This window comes from Quercus suber, unplaced genomic scaffold (genome assembly GCF_002906115.3).
Source record: "Quercus suber isolate HL8 unplaced genomic scaffold, Cork oak 2.0 scaffold_345, whole genome shotgun sequence".
NCBI classification, from domain to species: Eukaryota; Viridiplantae; Streptophyta; class Magnoliopsida; order Fagales; family Fagaceae; genus Quercus; species Quercus suber.
Genome location: NW_027069797.1, coordinates 69,341 through 91,124, shown reverse-complemented (window position 1 = coordinate 91,124; position 21,784 = coordinate 69,341). Strand labels below are relative to the sequence as shown.

The 21,784-nt window shown below is 33.8% G+C and overlaps 2 protein-coding genes across 3 annotated transcripts; both read right to left on the bottom strand.

The window, feature by feature from the left end:
• Positions 1–80: 80 nt before the first annotated feature.
• Positions 81–13,251, bottom strand: LOC111997579 (amidase 1). Of its 2 annotated transcripts, none has more exons than XM_065759870.1 (9): positions 12,776–13,205; positions 12,190–12,342; positions 11,749–11,873; positions 11,544–11,669; positions 10,873–11,055; positions 10,471–10,618; positions 10,169–10,337; positions 575–709; positions 81–426 (listed from the first exon to the last, which is right to left on the bottom strand). In XM_065759870.1, exons 1-9 carry the CDS (start codon positions 12,883–12,885, stop codon positions 274–276), a joined length of 1,302 nt encoding a protein of 433 aa, XP_065615942.1. In that variant the 5' UTR covers positions 12,886–13,205; the 3' UTR covers positions 81–273. The 2 variants fall into 2 exon arrangements, with proteins under 2 accessions (XP_065615942.1, XP_023885457.2); XM_024029689.2 differs by lacking the exons at positions 81–426; positions 575–709 and adding exons at positions 8,698–9,010; positions 9,128–9,262 and having other exon boundaries at positions 12,776–13,251.
• Positions 13,252–15,678: 2,427 nt separating this feature from the next.
• On the bottom strand, positions 15,679–21,564 carry LOC111997564 (uncharacterized). Its single transcript, XM_024029666.2, has 7 exons — positions 21,369–21,564; positions 19,450–19,544; positions 18,979–19,058; positions 18,832–18,887; positions 18,595–18,707; positions 16,291–16,352; positions 15,679–16,078 (listed from the first exon to the last, which is right to left on the bottom strand). Exons 1-7 carry the CDS (start codon positions 21,547–21,549, stop codon positions 15,781–15,783), a joined length of 885 nt encoding a protein of 294 aa, XP_023885434.1. The 5' UTR covers positions 21,550–21,564; the 3' UTR covers positions 15,679–15,780.
• Positions 21,565–21,784: the final 220 nt, after the last annotated feature.

The following is a 21,784-nucleotide window of genomic DNA, read 5'->3' as shown; positions in this document are numbered from 1 at the left end:
GTATATCTAGCGGAAAATTCCTTGATTGTCTCAAACTGAAGATAAAACTGGAGCAAGGTCTGGCTATGAAGTATAATCCATTGAGTTGGAAATAGCACAATATATTGACGATGATCAAGTAGTTATTAGTTACATTTCAGAGTCACTTGGAGAATTAAAGTGTTTTGGGATTAAATGGCCTCTGTGGCACCAAAGAGCAAGCAGAAAGCCCTATCCCAATTTTATTTCTTTGAGTAGGATCTAACACTTATTAAAACATTAGGGAGAGAGAATTTAGTAACCCTTTTTCTCAGCAATGCCAACCTCTTCTTGGATATTTTTGTATAGAGACTCAACAAGATTAAGCAGGAACCCATCTGAACCATGTTTCGCCAACAAGGAAATTGCCACAGGAAGATTATCATATAGCCCTAGTGGTATGCTCACCTGTAATATGCAGAAATAAATTTATGTGGTTTTTCAAAGGTCTTAAAACAAACAAGGAAAAAGTGAGAATGTCATGCCTCAAAACACACACACACACACATAGAGAGAGAGAGAGAGAGAGAGAGAGAGAGAGAGAGAGAGAGAGAACTTGGCAGAATCCGGTTAATCCAGCCATTGACAGCAAGCTAAAAGTCTTGACTAAAAGAGCTTCTAATTGAATTGGATCACATTGTAGTTTTGGTGGAGGCTCTAAAACCGTGGGAATTGCCAGGACACCACAATCCTGAAAAATCGTCATCCAGAAGAGTAACTCAAGATAGTGGAAAGTTGAATTCATTTATCAGAGATGATACCACTTTCTTTAGCTGCTAAAGGTTGTTTGTGAGAGAAAAAGAAAACAGATGCAGATATGGTGTTCTGTACTTCCTAAAATTTACTCAATTTTGAAATACAAACATGTCATAACTATATGCAACTTTTGCTACCCTCACCACTTTTCAAAAATTTTAAACTCCAGTTAGTACTTGTAGAAAGAATATGACTACAATTGTAATGGAAAACAACAGTCAATATAAAATATAAATATAAATATAATATATATATATATATTTATATCTTTTTTGACAAAGAAAAAAGAAAAAAGAAAAAAGCAACATATGTAATTTGTTTAAAACAATCTGTAATTCTTGAAGAAAATAATTTCACTTTCACTTTGGGATGCATTTCCAAGAAATAGGCCTGATATTCCATCTTGTTTGTGTCAATAACATGAAAACACTTTCCTTTTTCTTTTTCAAATTGTGTTTCACACATAAATAAATTGAAGCTAAATAGACTGAACAACTGCAATCACATCACTCCTAGTTCTAAAATTTGAATTAGAGAGAATTTGATTGAGATGTGTTTATAAGATAAAAAGATTAAAAGAACAAATGTCTAAGTGTAGAAATTAATTTTTAATGCATACAAATTATCTTTTACTTTTTAGTGCCTCTTTTGCCTCAAGGGTGTTTCTCTTTATGGAAGATGAGGGTGTGTCCTATAGAGGCATACAAGCCATATTGTCATCTCATAGACACATCCACGATCACATATTCAGCACCAAACAAAAAAAAAAAAAAAAAAAAAAAAAAAAAAAAAAAAAAAACCAATTGCTGATATTGTTATCCACACACAAAAAACACACAAAATCACAAACAATAGATGACATTGATGCAGAAGCTTGCACACACAATTGAAGAACATAGATACACAAACTTCAAACTTCAAAATAGCATGGCTTAAACCCAATAGTTAAGATTCATAAAAGACTATCTCACTCTGAATTTTACTGTGCATGATTTATCACGCACCAACACACTTCAAAATAAAAAATTGGAGAAAGCCCAGGAGTTAAATGCAGAAGAAAACAAGTACGAAAACTTTGAATTTTTGGAGGACAAAGATGAGTGATAGATAGTATAACTGAAAACTAATAAAAGTGAAAGAGTGTATATTAGGACTGACAAGTCTTTAACGGCAAAGGTGAGTCCACTCAAAGGAAGCTCATGGGCTGATGGGCTCGGTTGTAGAACGAACTTCTCCATGAACGCACCATAGTCTGAATCTTTTGCCATGTCTGAGCTCTCTCTCTCTGTCTCTCACGTCCTTTTAAAGTGGAAAATGTTGTTAACAGCACTGGCAGTAGCGGTGCTAAAAAGCTAAAAATATCTTTAGCTTCACTGCATATAAAAAAGAGTTACAACAGTAAAGTTGAAGCTAAAAAATAGAGTGTTACAACAGTGGGTTTCATTGCTGCATTGCATAACGGTATATAACTGTAGTTGAGAGCTAAAAAAAATTCCTTTTTTATTCTGAACAGTTTAAAATAATATTTGTTTGTTTGATTTTTTTCCATTCTTTAATTCTCGTGCAAGAGTCTGAAGACAAAACACAACTCCCTCAAGCTCACTCTCTCAAACTTGGGGCTGTTCAAGAACATACCGGCGCCGACGAAACTGGCCAGAGCCATGCCCATCTGACCGACGGAAGGCTCCTCCGAAGCTTTCAGGTACGGTGTCGGCAGTCCTTTTCCGTTACCGACGTCGGCCGGTCCAGTGATCGGCTGCAAGATTTGAACAACGAAGAGAAACCGAACCGACCGATATAATATATATATATATATATATGTGTGTGTGTGTGTGTGTGTGTGTGTGTTTTACGTTATTGAATGATTCACGTTTGCTGCCTGGCTTTCTTTATTTTTATTTTTTCTTTTTGATAGAAACGTTTTCTGCAACTTGATTTTGAAGAAGAAGAAGAAGACATAGTGGCAGGATTTATATTATATTACAATATAATGTACTTTAATAATACCGTGTGATTTTAAATTTTTATTTTTAATGAACTTGTGTCTAGCTTTTTTTATTTTTTAAACTGTGGCGTTTTAGACTCTTTTTTTTCTTAATTATATATATATATATATATAATAATCATCATTTTCATGGTTTTTGAGTGAAAGAGTTGTGGTATACTTTTGTGTTATAACTTTTTTTCCGCTCCTTTGTATATGTTTGTTTATCAAAAATAAAAAAAAAAAGATAAATTTGTATATATATAATTTGGAGTTAAAACAATATATTATTGTTACATTAGATGATTATTTACTATCATGATGATTAAGAAATTGTTTCAATAAAAAAAAAATGTATAAGTATAATTTGGGGTTAAAAAAATCACTTGTTAATCACTTGTTATTAACAAGTATTATACTAGACGATAATTTGCTATCATGTGGCGGCGGTGGTGATGGAAGAGGCGGTGGCGGCTACAGTGACAGGGGGTGGCGGTGGTGGTAGTAGTAGCGGTTGCAGTGGTTGTAATTGTTATTTATTGTGGTGCATATATTATTTTATTGTAGTTGATATATTATTTTGTTGTAGAATTTTTTATTTTAACTTAAAATATAAAATTAAAAGGGTAAAATATAGAAACATTGTGAGGTTTGGACTAATGTGGTAGGAAAAAGTTGAAAGATCTTATCCTTTGGAAAAACACACGCTTTTGAAATGAGAAGCATGCCTTCATCATTCATAATTTGATTAGCGACTATTTTGAAATATGTGTGGTAGGAAAAAGTTGAAAGATCTTATTCTTTGGAAAAACACACACATTTTTAGGTGTATTTGGACATTGTGTATTTACACACAGTATATACAATAAATATTAGGGGTCAAAATCTGACATGACCCACGAACTCGACACGATTAACCGTTTATAAATAGGTCATGAGTTAAGGCTAAACGGATTCGGGTCATATTCAAGTTGACATAGCTAACACGTTTAATAAACGGGTCGTGTTCGTGTTCAACATGCGAATTCGTTTGACTTGTTTGACCCGTTTAGCTTATAAAATTATTAGATATTTTGATATTATTGCTTAATTAATGGTTGTTTTTATATGTTTATTACTATATTTATAGTTATAATTGTATTTTAATTTTAGATATATGGCAATTGATAAAAATTATATAGATTTTGTATGACCTATTAATCAAATAGATTATTAAATGGGTCATTTGTATTGACCTCTATATGACTTGTTAATTAAACTAGTTAAACGTGTTGGGTCGAGTAGACTTGTTTAATAAACAGGTTGTGTTTGGGTTGAGGATTCTTAACACGTTTACTAAACTGGTTGGGTTCGGGTCAACCCATATAGCCGAATACACATGGCTTGACATGACACGAACTTGACCCGTAAAGACGAATTGCCACCTCTAATAAATACTGCCCTTACTACCCTTTAGTTATTTTGGATTGTAAACAATACCTTGGTATTTCAAATTGAAAAGAATGAGAGGGTAAAGATTGAGATGTGAACAAGGATTTTTTAGAGTAACCACATCCAGAGCTTCAGATGTTTCAATCACACAGGGATATCCACCATCTATGATAAGGTGGCCCACATAAAAATAAATAAATAAATAAATAAAACAAGGAGAAAAAGCTTTACAGTTGTGGGCCTTCCATAATAGGAAAGGATAAGCATGCCTCCATCATTCATAATTTGATTAGCGACTATTTTGAAATATGTGTGGTAGGAAAAAGTTGAAAGATCTTATCATTTGGAAAAACACACATTTTTAAGTGTATGCAATAAATACTAGGGGTGACAAAATCTGACACGACCCGTGAACCCTATATGACTAACCCATTTATAAAAAGGTTATGAGTTGAGGCTAAACGGGTTCGGATCATATTTAAGTTGACATGACTAACCCGTTTAATAAACAAGTCATGTTCGTACCTAACATGCGAACCCGTCTGACTCGTTTAGTTTATAAAATTATTAGATATTTTGATATTATTGCTTAATTAATGGTTGTTTATATATGTTTATTACTATATTTATAGTTATAATTGTATTTTAATTTTAGATATATGGGAATTGATGAAAATCATATAGATTTGGTATGACTTATTAATCAAATAGATTATTAAATGGGTCATTTGTATTGACCTCTATATGACTTGTTAATTAAACGAGTTAAACGTGTCGGGTCGGGTCGATCTGTTTAATAAACAAGTCGTGTTCGGGTTGAAGATTCCTACCACGTTTACTAAACTGGTCGGGTTCGGGTCAACCTATATAGCCGAATACACATGGCTCAACATAACATGAACCCGATCCATGAACATGAATTGCCACTGCTAATAGATACTGCCCTTATTACCCTTTAGTTATTTCGGACTGTAAACAATACCTTGGTGTTTCAAATTGAAAGGAAGAGGGCTAAGATTGAGATGTGAACAAGGATTTTTTTTAGACCAATCACATCCACACTTCAGATGTTTCAATCACACAGGGATATCCACCATCTATGATAAGGTGGCCCACATAAAAATAAATAAATAAATAAAACAAGGAAAAAAACTTTATAGTTGTGGGCCTTCTATAATACGAATTACCAAGTTATTAGGTACATTCAGTGAGCGTTTGGATACTAATGAAACCATGTCTGCGTTTTCTATTTCACGTTTCAGACCCTTTTTTTTTTAGGCGTTTTAGGGAGTAACGCGGCATTGTGCAGCTACTGTGCGGCTACTGTTCCATGAACAGTAGCCGCACTAGTTGACTTTTTGTCCATGAAACATCTGAAGTGTTTCATTAAAAATGGGTCTCACGGTATTATTCACATATTTAAAAATTATTTTGCTACAGTATTTTCAGTTTTCAATTTTTGGTTTTCAGCTGTATCCAAATAGATAGTCAATAATAACAGTGTGTACATTTTATAATTTATTTAGTCCCTCCTGCTGAAGTTGTTTTGTACTTAATAAATCTAGATGCTTCTGGTTTTTTTTTTTTTTTGGATAAAAAGGGAAAGTATTATTTATATATAAAAGAGTTTATACAACAATAGGCTCAAAAACCTCCAAAGGATATAGTCTACTAGTCTCGAGGTGATTCATATTTCATACAAAATATGTATATACAAAGGATGAGCATGTATCATAAACTTCCAAAATGCTCTGTTGTTGACATCCACTTTTAGCTAGTGCATCCCCACATTCATTAGCATCATGGTATATGTGAAGCAGATGGACGGTCCATGCTTGTGCCATAAGGTTCTTGTAATTAGAGATTAACAGGATAACATCCAGTGATAAATCACCTCACGGTGTATAGATGCTTCTAGTTTATATTCAAGGTTTCAGACTGAGAAATTCGGCTAACAGTTCTGTTGATTACTATTATTAGTTACATATTCTATAAAGAGAGATAATACCTAGGTTTGTAGCACCTCTTTGTTTGTTGGTAGTTTTAGGTATTATCTTTGTTTGTAGCATCTTTCACATAGAGAAGATCATATATCCACCCGGGAAAACCAGGCTGATACAGAAGACAATGGACATACTTAATTTCAACTAGCAATATCGTTGATTACTAATATCATCTCTTACATGTCTATTGTAGCAAAATTTGCCCAAACTGAGACCCTGAGTTCTCGTGCATTTAAGGTATGGAGAGGTACTATCCAGGTCACTCACTTAGTGGTACTATTTTAAGGGGAAATAAAAGTACAGTGAGGGTAGGAAACTAGGAGTAAGACCACATAGGACTATTGGAGGGTTTTTATAAATTTCACCTTTTTTTTTTTCTCCTAGGAAACCTAATGAAAATTTTACTTTTCTTTCATTTATTCTAGGAAAACTAAAGAAAATTTCATTTGTAATATGCACAAATTAAATTAAAATTTTAAATTTAGATTTCAAAAAAAAAAAAAAACATATTTCATCTAACCCTAGCACCCTAGGATATATAAACCCATAATTCTAATTTCTAGTAGAAACACTAGAGCCCAATTCTCCCTCTTAGGAGGATCGTCATGGGTGTGGATGGATACCGCTTATTTTGCTAAAATTGAAAAATTATTGCTGAAAGTATTATAGATAAAGGTAAAAGTTAGTTGAAATAGTACAATGGGACCCATGAATAGTGCAAAAAAATGCAGTGGGGCCCATGAATAGTAGCAAAAATAAGCTAAATAGTGAAATAATATTCATTTTTCATTTCCACCCAAAGGCACACATAGTAGAGTCATCGAAAAATGAAAAATTTTGATCAGAAAATTGTTTTCAACAACCAAAATACCATAAATGAAGCATTTTTAGATCAAACCAAGAACTAACTAGTGTTAGTTGGCGTCTCTTGCCCCTAACCAACTCTTTCCCTGCTTTTCCTAGTGCCGTTGCTTGTAGCTTCTGACAAACCTCGCCAAAATATTTTAAAAAAGTTCATGTTTTTAACTAATTTTGGATCCTTCTTGTTTTTCATTCAATCAAGCTTATCTTTCTATATTTGAGATCAATTTCACTTAAATCAGATTTATTTAATTAAAATTGGAGAAATTTGAAAGTTAGGTCTAAGACATGCTTTAGGGATTTCTATGTTCTTGTTATGTTTTCTTTCATTTGATTACGAAATCATAAAATTGAGGAGCCAAATTGAAGATTTAAACCACTAATTGATAAAAATAGTGGCTTGTTAACAAATTCTTAAAAATTGCATCTTAGGGTTAGTGTTTCATCATTCATGCATAAGTTGGGGATCTTGTAATCCGTTTGTTAATTCATTAAATTGATCTCTCTATATTAAGAGTTCCAATATGATATTTAAACACCCAGTTAGATCTGAGTTTGATCTTAACTAAAAAAGGGGGTTTAAATATTAGGTTTATTGATAAAATTAGTATTTTTCAATCAAATAAGGGTTTAATAAAATCGGATGAAATAATATGTAATTTTTACATCTAATTAGGGTTTTATAATACCAATTGGGTGAAAACATTATAATTTTGAACATAATCAAATAATTAAAATCGTTAGGTTTAGGACTTAGGCCAAATTTGGGCTTTTGATGTTCTAAATACTTTAATGTCAAATTGAAGGTGGAATTATCAAAATATGATACCTCATTATAGGTTTTGAACATCCAATTGGGTGAGGTGATCAAGGGCTACGATAATTTAAATCTATATATCTTAAGTTTGATTTAAGAATCTTACTAATTGACAATGAATAAAATGAATATTTGGAATTTCTTGGTCCATAATATCTCTCATGTTAAGTAATAGCATAGACTGGAATTATTTATGTCACCATTGGGAACTAATATGTTTCTTTGACTTAGGCTTCAAAGATCTTCGTGATGAACCTAACCCAACCGAAATTTTATGGAGTTTCATTTAGTCATTTTGGCAGATCAGATGACTTAACATGCATTTTGGTTTTTGAGACAATTTATTTGATTTACAAATGCCTTATCGCAGTTTTTTTTTTTTTTTTTGAAACTGCCTTATCGCTGGTTAAATATGGATTTTCTTTTATTTTGCTGGGTGTCACACCACTTCTTTCTTTTCCTCTTGGTAACCAAATGAAGCATAACTAATCTTGCAGGTACTCTTTCTATACTGAAGTGTGATTGCTATATGTTTTACATAAACTTGATTTTCTCAGCAAAAAAAAAAAAACATAAGCTTGAGTTGGTTTTTTAGATACATCAACAATATACCAAGTTATCATCATCCTATCCATATTATTCAATGGCTAACATTTTGGTCCACATTATACAATATAATCCCCAGTATCAAATTATTATTTCAAATATTAAATCAGCATCTGTATCTGTTACCATAAAAGGATCTCTAATCTCCAATGGGAAACATGCTCTAATAATCTCAAATTGTAGTTAGAGCTGAGAGAGTCCAGGCCTTTGAAGTTAAGGCATTCAAGTGGAAATGGATTTGCATTATTTAATAAAATAAAATGATAATGAAGTAGTTATTAGAAACATTTCAGAGCCACTTAAGAGTATCATTTGTTTCCAGAAGAAAGAGAAAGAGCCTATTTGGCATGCAAGAAAAAGAACATTAGGAAGAGACAAAATTCAGGAACCCATTTTCTCAACAATGCCAACCTCTTCTTTGAGAGTGTCATACAGAGTCTCAACAAGATTAAGCAGGAACCCATCTGAACCATGTGTCGCCAACAAGGAAATTGAGACAGGAAGATTATCATACAACCCTAGTGGTATGCTAACCTGTAGAAATGCAGAAAGAAATTACTAGTTTTTCCAAAGGTGATCTTACATAAACAAACAAAGGAAAAAAAAAAAAAAAAGATTGCTATGTCTCAGAGAGAGAGAGAGAGAGAGAACCTGACAAAATCCAGATGCTGATGCAATCAACAGCAAACTGAATGTCCTGTCACAAAAATTTTCTGAAATAGTTGGATCTGTTTGTAACTTTGATGGAGGCCCCAGAACTGTGGGAATTGCTAGGACACCAAAATCCTGAATAATCATCATCATTGTTAGTCAAGCTAGCGTAAAAGTTGAATTCATAAATGAGAGATGGTGTCACGATTTCTGCTACTATAGGATTTCTTGTGATTGGAAGGGGAGAGGAGAGGTAGTTAGGGTATATACTTCCTTAAAGTTGCTCAGTTTTTAAAGCAAACATTAGTCATCATAATCATATGCCACTCTCACTAACCTGGCCAGTCCTTAAAAATTTAAAGCAAAACTTTCCAAACTCTTTTAGGTACTTGTGGAAAGAAGACGAAAACCACATTGGAAAACAACATTAATATTGCTTTTGCAGCAAAATAATATAAGGTAATTTTATTGAAAACAAATGGTAATTCTTAAAGAATATAGTTCCACTTTTATCTTGGGATCATTTCTCCAAGAAATAGGCTGGATATACTGGCATAATTATCATCAATAATGTAAATACAATTTTTCTGGGTTTTGTATATGCCATCAATGAGATGAACCTAAAGAGATGTTGACAACAACATTACTCCTACATTTGAATTCTGATTCCTTGAGAATTTGAGTTAGAATGTTAGATGTGTGTATAAGTATAAATACAGAAAGGAAAAATCATTAAGTATATACATCTTTAATGCATAGATAAAATCTTTGACTTTCTAGCATCACTCGTGCCCTTATAAAATAGGGTGTTTGTCTTTATGAAAGATAATAACAAACTATTAAGATGAATACATGCATGCATACAAGCATATAAATGTGATTTATAGACATATCCATTGTCACATATTAAGCTCCTACTTATTCAAAGGAAACGTTTACCTTTTTTTTTTTAAAAAAAAAAAATTGCAGGAATATCAGATTTTCAAATAGCGGAATCTTTGGTTTGTGAAACATTACAAGAAAGAGAAAGATAAAAAGTACCCCAAGAAGATCAATAAGAGCTGCATGGGCTTCGCTCTTCACAGAGTGACAAATATCCAAATTTTCATCTGTCGTCATAAGGGCTTCCCATACCCGTTCTGATATGCCAGGACCCAAATCAGGTTTGACAGTATTGATCCATTCACCATGGTTGTTCTTGAATTCATACCTGTTATTTGAATGGTTAATAAGTTCAGCAGGCAATGTTTATATAAGAACAGTATTTCATCTAACAAGATTTGGACTAATAACAGAGATATCATTCAATATTGTTGAATCAATTAAGAGGTGACAATCAGCACCCTATAATCAATCGCATGGCACTTGAAAGGGCTTCCAAAGATGGTATATGAGACTCTTGATCTGCATTTCCTTTATTGACAAATTGTTTCAAACTTGGGACTTTGTCCTTGACATAGTCCTCAAGGATTGCACGTGATACAAGATGACCTGCATTAATATTAAAAACATAAAGTGAAATCTCACTGAATGAGAAACATATTGATCTAAACACATAAAAAATGTATTTTGACAAAGAAAATAATGAAAATTTTCTTTACGACAAAAGATTTCTAATAAGCCAAGCTTTTTCTTTTTGCTGCATTTGAGATGTATCTTTGTTGCGTTCCTAGGAGGAAAATCTAGTTAATTAGGCATATGTAGAATTTAGATGAATAAATTAGGCATATGGTCAATGCACTTACTCCCAAATAACTTCTCCACTGATTTGACAAGAGGTTGAATAACTCGATCCTTTGGAATGTCTGAAAGCTGGAAACAATCTTCTGCAATAATTATCCGACTGGGTCTGACAAGATCCACATCAGGTAATTGAAGAAGCACTCGTCCAACTCTATTAAGAATTACAGGGTCCCTAGCAAACCATCCTGTATGAGAAGTTGGCGTCAAAGAATCAGATCCTCCCCCAACAAATGCTGTAGAAATTTCTGTAGCATACTATTAAACAAGGAGCAGTAATTGGTTGGTTTGTTGTGTAAAAAAAATCATTGTTGATATGATTTCATCATTTCAGTATGACCTTAAGGTTTGGAAAAATCACTTCTGAATGCTTAAACTCTGTCATTTAGATTATGAATGTGCGCGCGTGCACACACACCATAAAGCAGACACGGATAGCTAGTGCATGAATATTTCGTAACAACTTGGAACGATAAAAACATGGTCAAGAAATGTTAAGGAAAAACTGAAAAAACAAGAGTTTTTTTTTTGCTGCATCACAGTATAAACCAATCTGCCAATCTGAACAACATCATCAGCATTTGCTATACTTTCAAGTGCAGAGTTGAACTTTATCCCACTACATTTTAATATAACATACAACTTGACTCAAGCTATCAAACAGTTTGTTCCTTACCCACAGTATCAAAACTTTGCACCAAAGGAATAACTCCAGCAGTGGAAATGGCATCATGTGAAGGCCGGAACCCAAGAATTCCACAGTATGATGCAGGTACTCTTACACTTCCTCCAGTGTCAGTTCCTATAATAGAAAAAACCTTTTCGTTAGATCTATTAAGGCAAGCCAAGAAACATAAAAAATTTTCTTTACAGAAACTCACCTAATGCAAAATCAACAAGCTTTGCACCTACTGCTACAGCAGATCCACTAGAAGAGCCTCCAGGTACCCGATCAGGCACACATGGATTTGTAGGTGTGCCATAATGTTTGTTTTCTCCATTAATGCTGCCAAAAACAGGTCATTCATTCAATTACATCCCATCAACTATGATATGATCATTCTAAGGACCTATTTTCCCAAGATGGCTAATCCACTAAGTGACAGCCCCAGCCCATTTAGGAAGCAATTGGAAATCACATTAAATAATTGATTGGACTAGAGATATTTCAAACATAGAGATAAAATTGTATAAACATAATTGAATTGTTATTATTTCCCAAAATTATTATTTGGAATCAACCTAAACATCTTCTACCCAAACCCCTTCCCAAAAAGAACTAATACTAGAATAGTGAAGTTATTGTTATTCTTAATACTAACCTGTATGCCAGTTCAGCCGTGACAGTTTTACCAACACACGTGGCGCCTCCCCTTAAGACAGCCAAAATAGCCGGGGCTGTTGATGTGGCAGCCGGATGAGTCCGTGCCCAGTCAGGATTTCCAAACCCAGTAACATATCCATCTACATCAAATCTATTTTCAAATAAAAAAAAACTTGTTAAAGAAAATTCACGCGCGCACACACGCACACAAGCTTCTAAAGAATATACATAACCAGAAACAAAAGCTTTATGCATATATAAGCTTGCAAGCCCACTTACAGAATATAGATAAACTACTACCTGAAATTAGTATACGAATATGGGCACAGAACACACACTTTCAAACATCAAAGAGCATTAATTAAAGGCAATAGTTAACTTGATGAATGGGTTCAATGGAACATAGAAACAAGGTACTTTAGTACATGAAATTTGATGTATGACTTTTGCATGGTTGAAACCCATTAATTGGTTTGATGCATAAGTTCATAATAGTAATGAAAACAAGTCCTATTCTTGTAAGTTTCACGTATCTACCAATACCATGGGGATTTTTCTTCTTAAAAAAGAGTAATAGGACTCACATGTCTTTAAAAGCAAAGGTGAGGCCATGTAAGGGAAGCTGATGAAGTGAAGGGCTCGGTTGTAGAAGGAACTTCTCCATGAAAGCTCCATAGTCTGAGTCTCTTGCCATGTCCTTTACTATTTACTACTGAGCTCTCTCAGACTGACTGAAGCTCATCTATGCGTTTTAAAGTAGAGAAATAAATGTTGCCGGGGCAAATTTTACAAGGTTAACACGCTGTCGTAGCAATCTTATGAATAATTGGTGGTGAGGTTGCCTTGGTATTTGCAACACAAGTCAAGAAACACACATGGATACTTTGATATGCGGCCAAATCTAGATTCCTTTGACTACAACTAAAAGTGTGGGATGAGAAGGTGCCTCTCACAACATGTGAGATATTTCATAAAAAAAACATGTAAGATCTACCTGCGTGGAAGCCACATATGTTATGAAAATAAAATGTCCCATGATCATGTCTCAATGGCAAATTTCAATTGGAACTACCTTTATTTATTGGGGCAGTTGCTTCGGTGGGCCCCTTTAAATTTTTTTTTTTTTAAGACTAGACAAGGTCGGACATGTAAATAGATTTCTACAGCAAACCACATCCACAGGACATTCGATGCAGGAATATTCCATCTGTGATACTGAAGAATGAAGAAAAAGAAGAGAAATATTATTACATAGATACAAAATCGCAAATTAAGCTAAAGTGAGCTCAAAATAGACTTGGAAGGACATATCGTAAACCCAAAAAATCTTCAAGTTCCAGGGGGTTTACAAGATATCTTAGGGTAGAGAGTGAAATAATATGGTCAAAGGCCATTTCTTTATATTAAAAAAGAAAAAAAGACCAAAATGTTATGTCATTTTATTCATCTGAGAGTCTGAGTTAATCAGACTTCCAATAAACTTGTGGTGAGGCACTGAAAAATATGCAAGTTAAGGCTCTTCAATCTTTACTAATTTTAAAAACAGAACACAGTAACAATATATTATGAAGGAGAACAATTCTAAGTGCTTTAATTGCAAAGATATTCAATCAGGTCCATCAGAGTCCTCATCAAAGATATACAAGTAAGGTATTAGAGGTGTCTGTTGAATAGCTGCTCCTTCAGAAGCCTCACTGGTGACTCCAGGATAACTCCATCCTAACCGCTGCATGTAAACTGCATCATAGGCTTCAATGTTCAAACTTGAGGCTCCATTTAGGAAGCAATTGGAAATCACATTAAATAATTGATTGGACTAGAGATATTTCAAACATAGAGATAAAATTGTATAAACATAATTGAATTGTTATTATTTCCCAAAATTATTATTTGGAATCAACCTAAACATCTTCTACCCAAACCCCTTCCCAAAAAGAACTAATACTAGAATAGTGAAGTTATTGTTATTCTTAATACTAACCTGTATGCCAGTTCAGCCGTGACAGTTTTACCAACACACGTGGCGCCTCCCCTTAAGACAGCCAAAATAGCCGGGGCTGTTGATGTGGCAGCCGGATGAGTCCGTGCCCAGTCAGGATTTCCAAACCCAGTAACATATCCATCTACATCAAATCTATTTTCAAATAAAAAAAAACTTGTTAAAGAAAATTCACGCGCGCACACACGCACACAAGCTTCTAAAGAATATACATAACCAGAAACAAAAGCTTTATGCATATATAAGCTTGCAAGCCCACTTACAGAATATAGATAAACTACTACCTGAAATTAGTATACGAATATGGGCACAGAACACACACTTTCAAACATCAAAGAGCATTAATTAAAGGCAATAGTTAACTTGATGAATGGGTTCAATGGAACATAGAAACAAGGTACTTTAGTACATGAAATTTGATGTATGACTTTTGCATGGTTGAAACCCATTAATTGGTTTGATGCATAAGTTCATAATAGTAATGAAAACAAGTCCTATTCTTGTAAGTTTCACGTATCTACCAATACCATGGGGATTTTTCTTCTTAAAAAAGAGTAATAGGACTCACATGTCTTTAAAAGCAAAGGTGAGGCCATGTAAGGGAAGCTGATGAAGTGAAGGGCTCGGTTGTAGAAGGAACTTCTCCATGAAAGCTCCATAGTCTGAGTCTCTTGCCATGTCCTTTACTATTTACTACTGAGCTCTCTCAGACTGACTGAAGCTCATCTATGCGTTTTAAAGTAGAGAAATAAATGTTGCCGGGGCAAATTTTACAAGGTTAACACGCTGTCGTAGCAATCTTATGAATAATTGGTGGTGAGGTTGCCTTGGTATTTGCAACACAAGTCAAGAAACACACATGGATACTTTGATATGCGGCCAAATCTAGATTCCTTTGACTACAACTAAAAGTGTGGGATGAGAAGGTGCCTCTCACAACATGTGAGATATTTCATAAAAAAAACATGTAAGATCTACCTGCGTGGAAGCCACATATGTTATGAAAATAAAATGTCCCATGATCATGTCTCAATGGCAAATTTCAATTGGAACTACCTTTATTTATTGGGGCAGTTGCTTCGGTGGGCCCCTTTAAATTTTTTTTTTTTTAAGACTAGACAAGGTCGGACATGTAAATAGATTTCTACAGCAAACCACATCCACAGGACATTCGATGCAGGAATATTCCATCTGTGATACTGAAGAATGAAGAAAAAGAAGAGAAATATTATTACATAGATACAAAATCGCAAATTAAGCTAAAGTGAGCTCAAAATAGACTTGGAAGGACATATCGTAAACCCAAAAAATCTTCAAGTTCCAGGGGGTTTACAAGATATCTTAGGGTAGAGAGTGAAATAATATGGTCAAAGGCCATTTCTTTATATTAAAAAAGAAAAAAAGACCAAAATGTTATGTCATTTTATTCATCTGAGAGTCTGAGTTAATCAGACTTCCAATAAACTTGTGGTGAGGCACTGAAAAATATGCAAGTTAAGGCTCTTCAATCTTTACTAATTTTAAAAACAGAACACAGTAACAATATATTATGAAGGAGAACAATTCTAAGTGCTTTAATTGCAAAGATATTCAATCAGGTCCATCAGAGTCCTCATCAAAGATATACAAGTAAGGTATTAGAGGTGTCTGTTGAATAGCTGCTCCTTCAGAAGCCTCACTGGTGACTCCAGGATAACTCCATCCTAACCGCTGCATGTAAACTGCATCATAGGCTTCAATGTTCAAACTTGAGGCAAGAAATAGTTCCACCTCATTTACAAATCGGTCTGTTCTTGCTCCTAGAAAACGCCTTGCTGCGTCAGTGACTAAAGCCTTGAACTCTTCTTGTTTTGTTTCAGGCCTTTTTAAATGATATTTTTGGTCATTCCTGAAAAATGAGTGTTTGGTGCAAATTCAGGCACAGTGAAAATCAATAGAATATCATCATCCAATATAATGATTTTTTTAAGCTATAAGCCACGTTGTCTTCCATCAAAAACAAATATCAAGAGAATGAGGAAATAGATTGTGAAGAGTATGGAATGTTTTTCATGATCCATTCATATTCAGTTGATGATGCAAACAATGATAGCATATCACCTTGTCAAGGACGTTAAAATCACACCAAGTATGTGGTGCAGGATAATGTCAACATCTTCCTCCTAGACACAAAGTCACAAAAGGTGAACAAGAGTCAACAATATGTAGTTGCATTATAAAACAAGTAATATATATGGTACAAGCTCCTCATATGTAGTTTCATTGTAAAAAAATTCCACACGAAGATTAATGAAAATTCATTCAGACATCTCATTAAGCATCATTTTACTTTTAGACCATGATTGCTTGCAATCGGCTAATAAATTCAAAATAGCAAAGTTAAACAATCAAAGGATTTTTGAAATTCACCGACATTTAGACATCTTGAAAAAAAATAGGTTAAAAGAATTGAGTATGCAGCATAAGATGTCATACCATATTATTTTGTGTGTGTATGTGCGCATGCATGTGTTAGTGTCAATGAAAGTGTGAGATGCATTAAGTGTAAAGACCTTTGGAGACTAGGCACAAAGCGCAAGCACATGCCTATTTTAAGTAAAGCGCACATTCTTTAAAACAATGAAGTAAATTCAAAAACAATTATCATTAGGTAACATGACAATCAAGTGATCAACTAATCATATAAAATTTAAACATGACATTTTACATAATTCTCTTGTGCTTTAAAAACACACAAACTTATGATATTTGATAGCCATAATCAAAATGTACTACATGGTTGAATCATATATACCCAAAAGGCAAACAACAAAAAGCACTAGAATAGTAAGCAGTGACTTCTATGAATAACATAAGCAATGCAATTCAATGCAATCCTAAACCCTAAACCCTAATATACCCAAAGGGCAATAACAAGAAGCACTAGAATGGTAAATAGTGACTTTTATGAATAACATAACCAATGCAATGCAATCCAAAGCATAAAACATGATCATTGTCATCACAAATGTGTAACCTTCATCATCTTCCTCATCCACTTCATCTAAATTAATAGTCTCTCTCCCTCATTAGGACTTAAGATTTGTGAACTAGATCTTCAATCCATTGTTCCTAGTGACCTCAATTTTGATCTCATGTTGAAAATTTCTTCTCCAACTCCAGCAGCTCTAGCAACATTACACCACGTCAAGTAATAATCATCAAATACAAGATCATTGTCAGCACATTCATTGGGTTATCTTTCTTATATTCTCCCAGTCAACCTCATTGTTGTCATCTATAACTTTCAAAGAAATTGGATCGTGCGCTCCTTTTATTTTTTATTTTTCCCTACTTCTAGAATTAGAATGAGGCGTCGGCCAATGTGTATCACAACATAAGATTGGTAATTATATAACAAATCAACGGCCCATATAAATAGTATTCAGATATAATTCATTTAATTGGTTATTTATCTTTCCCAAAAAAAAAAAAAAAAAGAAGAAGAAGCACAAAATGCTGGATGAGTCCTTGCCGAGAGGACTTCCAGGCACATTCCAANGAATATAGATACACAAAATTCAAACTTCAAAAGAGCATTGCTTATATCCAATAGTTAAAATTCATAAAAAAGACTATCTCACTCTGAATTTCACTGTACATGATTTTTCACGCACCAACTTCCAAAGAAAAAAATTGAGAAAACCCAGTAGTTCAAAGCAAAAGAAAAAAAGTATGAAAGCTTTGAATTGTTGGAGAACAAAGAAGAGTGATAGATAGTATTATAACTCAGAGGAATAAAAGTGAAAGAGTGTTATTAGGACTGACATGTCCTTGACAGCAAAGGTGAGTGCATTCAAAGGAAGCTCATGGGCTGCGGGCTTGGTTGTACAACGAACTTCTCCATGAATGTATCATAGTTTGAAACTCTCTCTCTCTCATCCTTTTAAAATGGTGAATGTTGCTTAGTAATTATAATGGAATAAAAAAATTTATTTTAACTTAAAATATAATAATTAATTGGTTAAAATTAAGTAAATATCTGAGGTTGGGGCTAATACCAATCAGATTCAAAGCGCACCACTTTGCTTTACCCTCGACACTTTGCACTTTAAGTAAGATTCAGTGCTCTTACCAACAATGGTATATCTCTGTTTTTGTCTTTTCAATTTAATGAATAAGATTAGCCATAGTCAGCTTTGGATGCCCAGCAAAAATTGAGTTGGTGGATACACAGATTTTTCCTCTAGAATTTAACCTATGCAAATTGGCTGATGCTAACATGATAATAAATGGTTGGAAAGCTGCATTCAGGATTAGCAACATGTTTTATACTTTTATTACATGCAGCTTGCATTCTATGTCATAGTCTACAATCAATTTATAGTGTTCATAAGGAAACATTAGACTGGTTAATTTGCAGACCTGTATAAGAGCTTGTATTTCCCTTCTCAACCAACTTTGGAGCCAGTGGTTTTGCTGAAGATACTTATGAGATTTCCAATACCATAGTACGTTGAATATGTCATCTACGATACCTGATTGAACACATGGTTAACCGAAAAGCATAAATACAAGTAATAGTGATTTTGTCAGGAAATAATGTTACAAACGGGTAGCATTAAGAAGGACCAATAAATAGAATGACAAGCAGAATAAGACCTGGTTCAGTGTAATAGCACTGTAATCTATACTTGTGTGCTCTTGTTAAGAGAAAGCTGCAACACCATTACAAGAAGTAACATAAATATAGAAATATAATAACTGCCGGTGAAAAAACTGAAAGAAAAGAAATCAAAAGGACGATACCTATATCCAAAATCTCGATTAATGTAATGCCGTTGAAATGAACTTCCATCATATCCATGTAATATAGAAAAATTTTCCGTCTGCAAATTAGACAAAACAGCCATTCAAGTCTCAGGTAATGATAATATTGTTGACACACAATCTAAACAGCCCTTTGCATTCTTTTCCACCCAGACAAGAGCATGCATATCATTTTTTGCAATATTGAGGGCTGATTTTCAAATCTATTTGACATGTCAAATTTGGATCAGGAAATTTGGAGCGCATATTGCTTTCTTTGAATGAAGATCTTTTAGATCATTGTTAATCCCAGAAGCTATTACCCACCAGAAAAAAAGGGTGAAGAAGACTGGAATGCAATTGAATTGGAAAAAGAATTAGAACCAAAAGAAAAATGAAAGAAGAAGAAGAAGAAGAAGAAATCTAACTAGTATGTAGTAGAATTGTAAGAACAGTAGAAAAAAACTGAACCTTGCACAGAGGACATTTTACAGAAGTAGGTGGGCTAGAGTGCTTGCGTGCAACCACTTTGGTCCACTGTACAATGCAATTGTAACAAAACTTATCTGAAACACAAAAATGGAATGACTAGGCTTAATAAATAACTAAATATGAGTTACAGCAGTAAATTCATTATTCCAAAAGCAAATTACCCAAAAAAAAAAAAACCATCGTGTGTTAATTCCCTGCGCAATTGGAAAATTTATATATAGCATTCTAACTTCTTGAGCCGTATGCAATGTAATAAAGAAATATATATATATATATATATATGGGAAAGATGTTCAAAATAACTTTATTTATTTTTAATATGTAATAGAATTTCATTAAGAGAATCAACATCTCCAAAACAAATTGGGGGAAAGGCTGCCTACATGACCTCTCCTAGGCCCTGCAAAAAGTTGTAGCTTTGGGCACTAGGTACAACTATGTCCATGTAAAAGAATTTCATTAAAAAAGTGCAAAATAAAGTGCTATCCTAGTACACGAGGTCTATATAAAAGAATAGTGGGGAAAACAAAAAGGACCAAAGAAAAAGAGATTAACATCTAAAAAATAGGTCCAAGAAGTTAGTCATGGAGAAATTGGAAGAATTGGAAGTACACTTGTATATTGTCTTGAGATAGAGAAACTTGAGATGTGGCATGGATAACTCTGCCTTGCAAGTATGTCTATCTTTCCAAAGACACCACATGATACATGACAGAGTTGTAACCCAAATATCCAAATATTCCCAAATTCCCTTTCCAAGAAGCCAACAATAAATTGTAAACAGTCACAATTCTACAGAGATGTATGCATCTACCCTGCCCTAGGCTCCCAAATGCTTATGTCCTTTAGTTTATTGAGATTTTCCCATGTACCTAGTACACTGCCTGTGAACATGCATGCTTTTTCATTTCAATAAAATTTGTATTACTTCTATAAATATATATAAAGCTTATTGAGATTTTCCCAACAACACCACTGCCACAGAATACAAACAGACTTGCATATAACTATCCTTGTTACAATAAGCAAGTAATAACTTAGCTTAGAAAGAATAATTGGAGAATAGTTAAAATCCTGCCAAGAATATATTATCCATCCCTTATTACTTATAAAAAAAAAGAATATATTATCCATCCCCCCCGAGTTTCCCAAGTGCTTATTTTCTCTAGCACCAAATTTTTCTTCAAATCAGTTTGGAGGAAAATTCTTCCAAACTATTAGATTTCAAATGAGCAAAATGGAGAAATTACTTAAAATTACTTACCATTACATGTCTCAATGGACAATTGGCTGTTCTTAGTTTCTTTTCAATATGAAAGCTTTCAAACTATGTAAATCATAATACTTATATGCTATAAAGAGAGGGGATTGCATTCTTTTCTACTATATAGATTATAGCTTTTGAGAATGACTCTATCATCTTAGTATTGTTAGAATGACTTTCTCAATTTCATGAAACTACACTGACTATTTCATTATACAATTCTTTCACCTGGGAAAAAAAGAAACAGCAACAGACAATTAAACTTCAACAAAAATTTCAGATCATATATCATATAAACCAAATTTCAACAAGATAATTGAAAAAACAACGAGAAAGCTCAAAAGGGTTTCTTTATATAACAATTGGCAAGGTTTTGGAGAAACCCAACTCATGAAATCGAACAAAGAAAGGAAAAAAGAACAGCCTTTAGCTTATAACACTGTTAACAAAGAAAATCGATGCTCCATTTGATTGCCAAGGAAACCCAAATTTCCAATCTTTGTAAAATTTTCACAATTTGGAAACTAACATGAAGGGAATGCAAAAAGTGCCAAAACACCAAAATGTTTTCTTTTTCCTTTTAGTAATTTTCTCGGCAACCAAACACAGAGACAGAGGTAGAGAAGAAACGTACGGAAACATTTGTCAAGATAGGAATCTTGAAGGATGGGTCCGAGGCAGATGGGACATGGGTTGGAGGGGTCCCCTGAAGCGTGAGCGTTGCTCTTGTTGGCCTCCTGGTTCATTGTTTGTGGTTTTTTTTTTTTCAGTGCCAAAGCTACGAAGTACGAAGTACAATCTTTTAGCGAACCCATATATGTATTTGTAAAAAGGGACACAATTACTAGGGGTTACTTGTCCCAAAAAGGAGAAAAAAAAAATCACGTGAGTTAAACATGAGCAGCACGTGGGATAATCAACTGGATTGGGAGTTGTTAGATTAGTTCATGAATAGATATGGAATTGGTTTGGGGAAGATTAGTAACAAAGGGATTTATGAGAGGCGAGAAAGATTTTTGTTAGATTAGGAGTTAGATGATTTATCACCTC

Excerpts from the sequence above, each read along its gene's own strand:
- LOC111997564 (XM_024029666.2), bottom strand. The coding sequence starts at position 21,549 with ATGGGTTCGCTAAAAGATTGTACTTCGTACTTCGTAGCTTTGGCACTG. Across the intron at positions 19,545-21,368 it reads CTATCTTGACAAATGTTTCC|ATAAGTTTTGTTACAATTGC; the intron begins GTACGTTTCTTC and ends TTTGTGTTTCAG. Across the intron at positions 19,059-19,449 it reads TAAAATGTCCTCTGTGCAAG|ACGGAAAATTTTTCTATATT; the intron begins GTTCAGTTTTTT and ends TCTAATTTGCAG.
- LOC111997579 (XM_024029689.2), bottom strand. The coding sequence starts at position 12,885 with ATGGCAAGAGACTCAGACTATGGAGCTTTCATGGAGAAGTTCCTTCTA. Across the intron at positions 11,874-12,189 it reads ACGGCTGAACTGGCATACAG|CATTAATGGAGAAAACAAAC; the intron begins GTTAGTATTAAG and ends TGTTTTTGGCAG. Across the intron at positions 10,619-10,872 it reads AGTGGAGAAGTTATTTGGGA|GTCATCTTGTATCACGTGCA; the intron begins GTAAGTGCATTG and ends ATATTAATGCAG.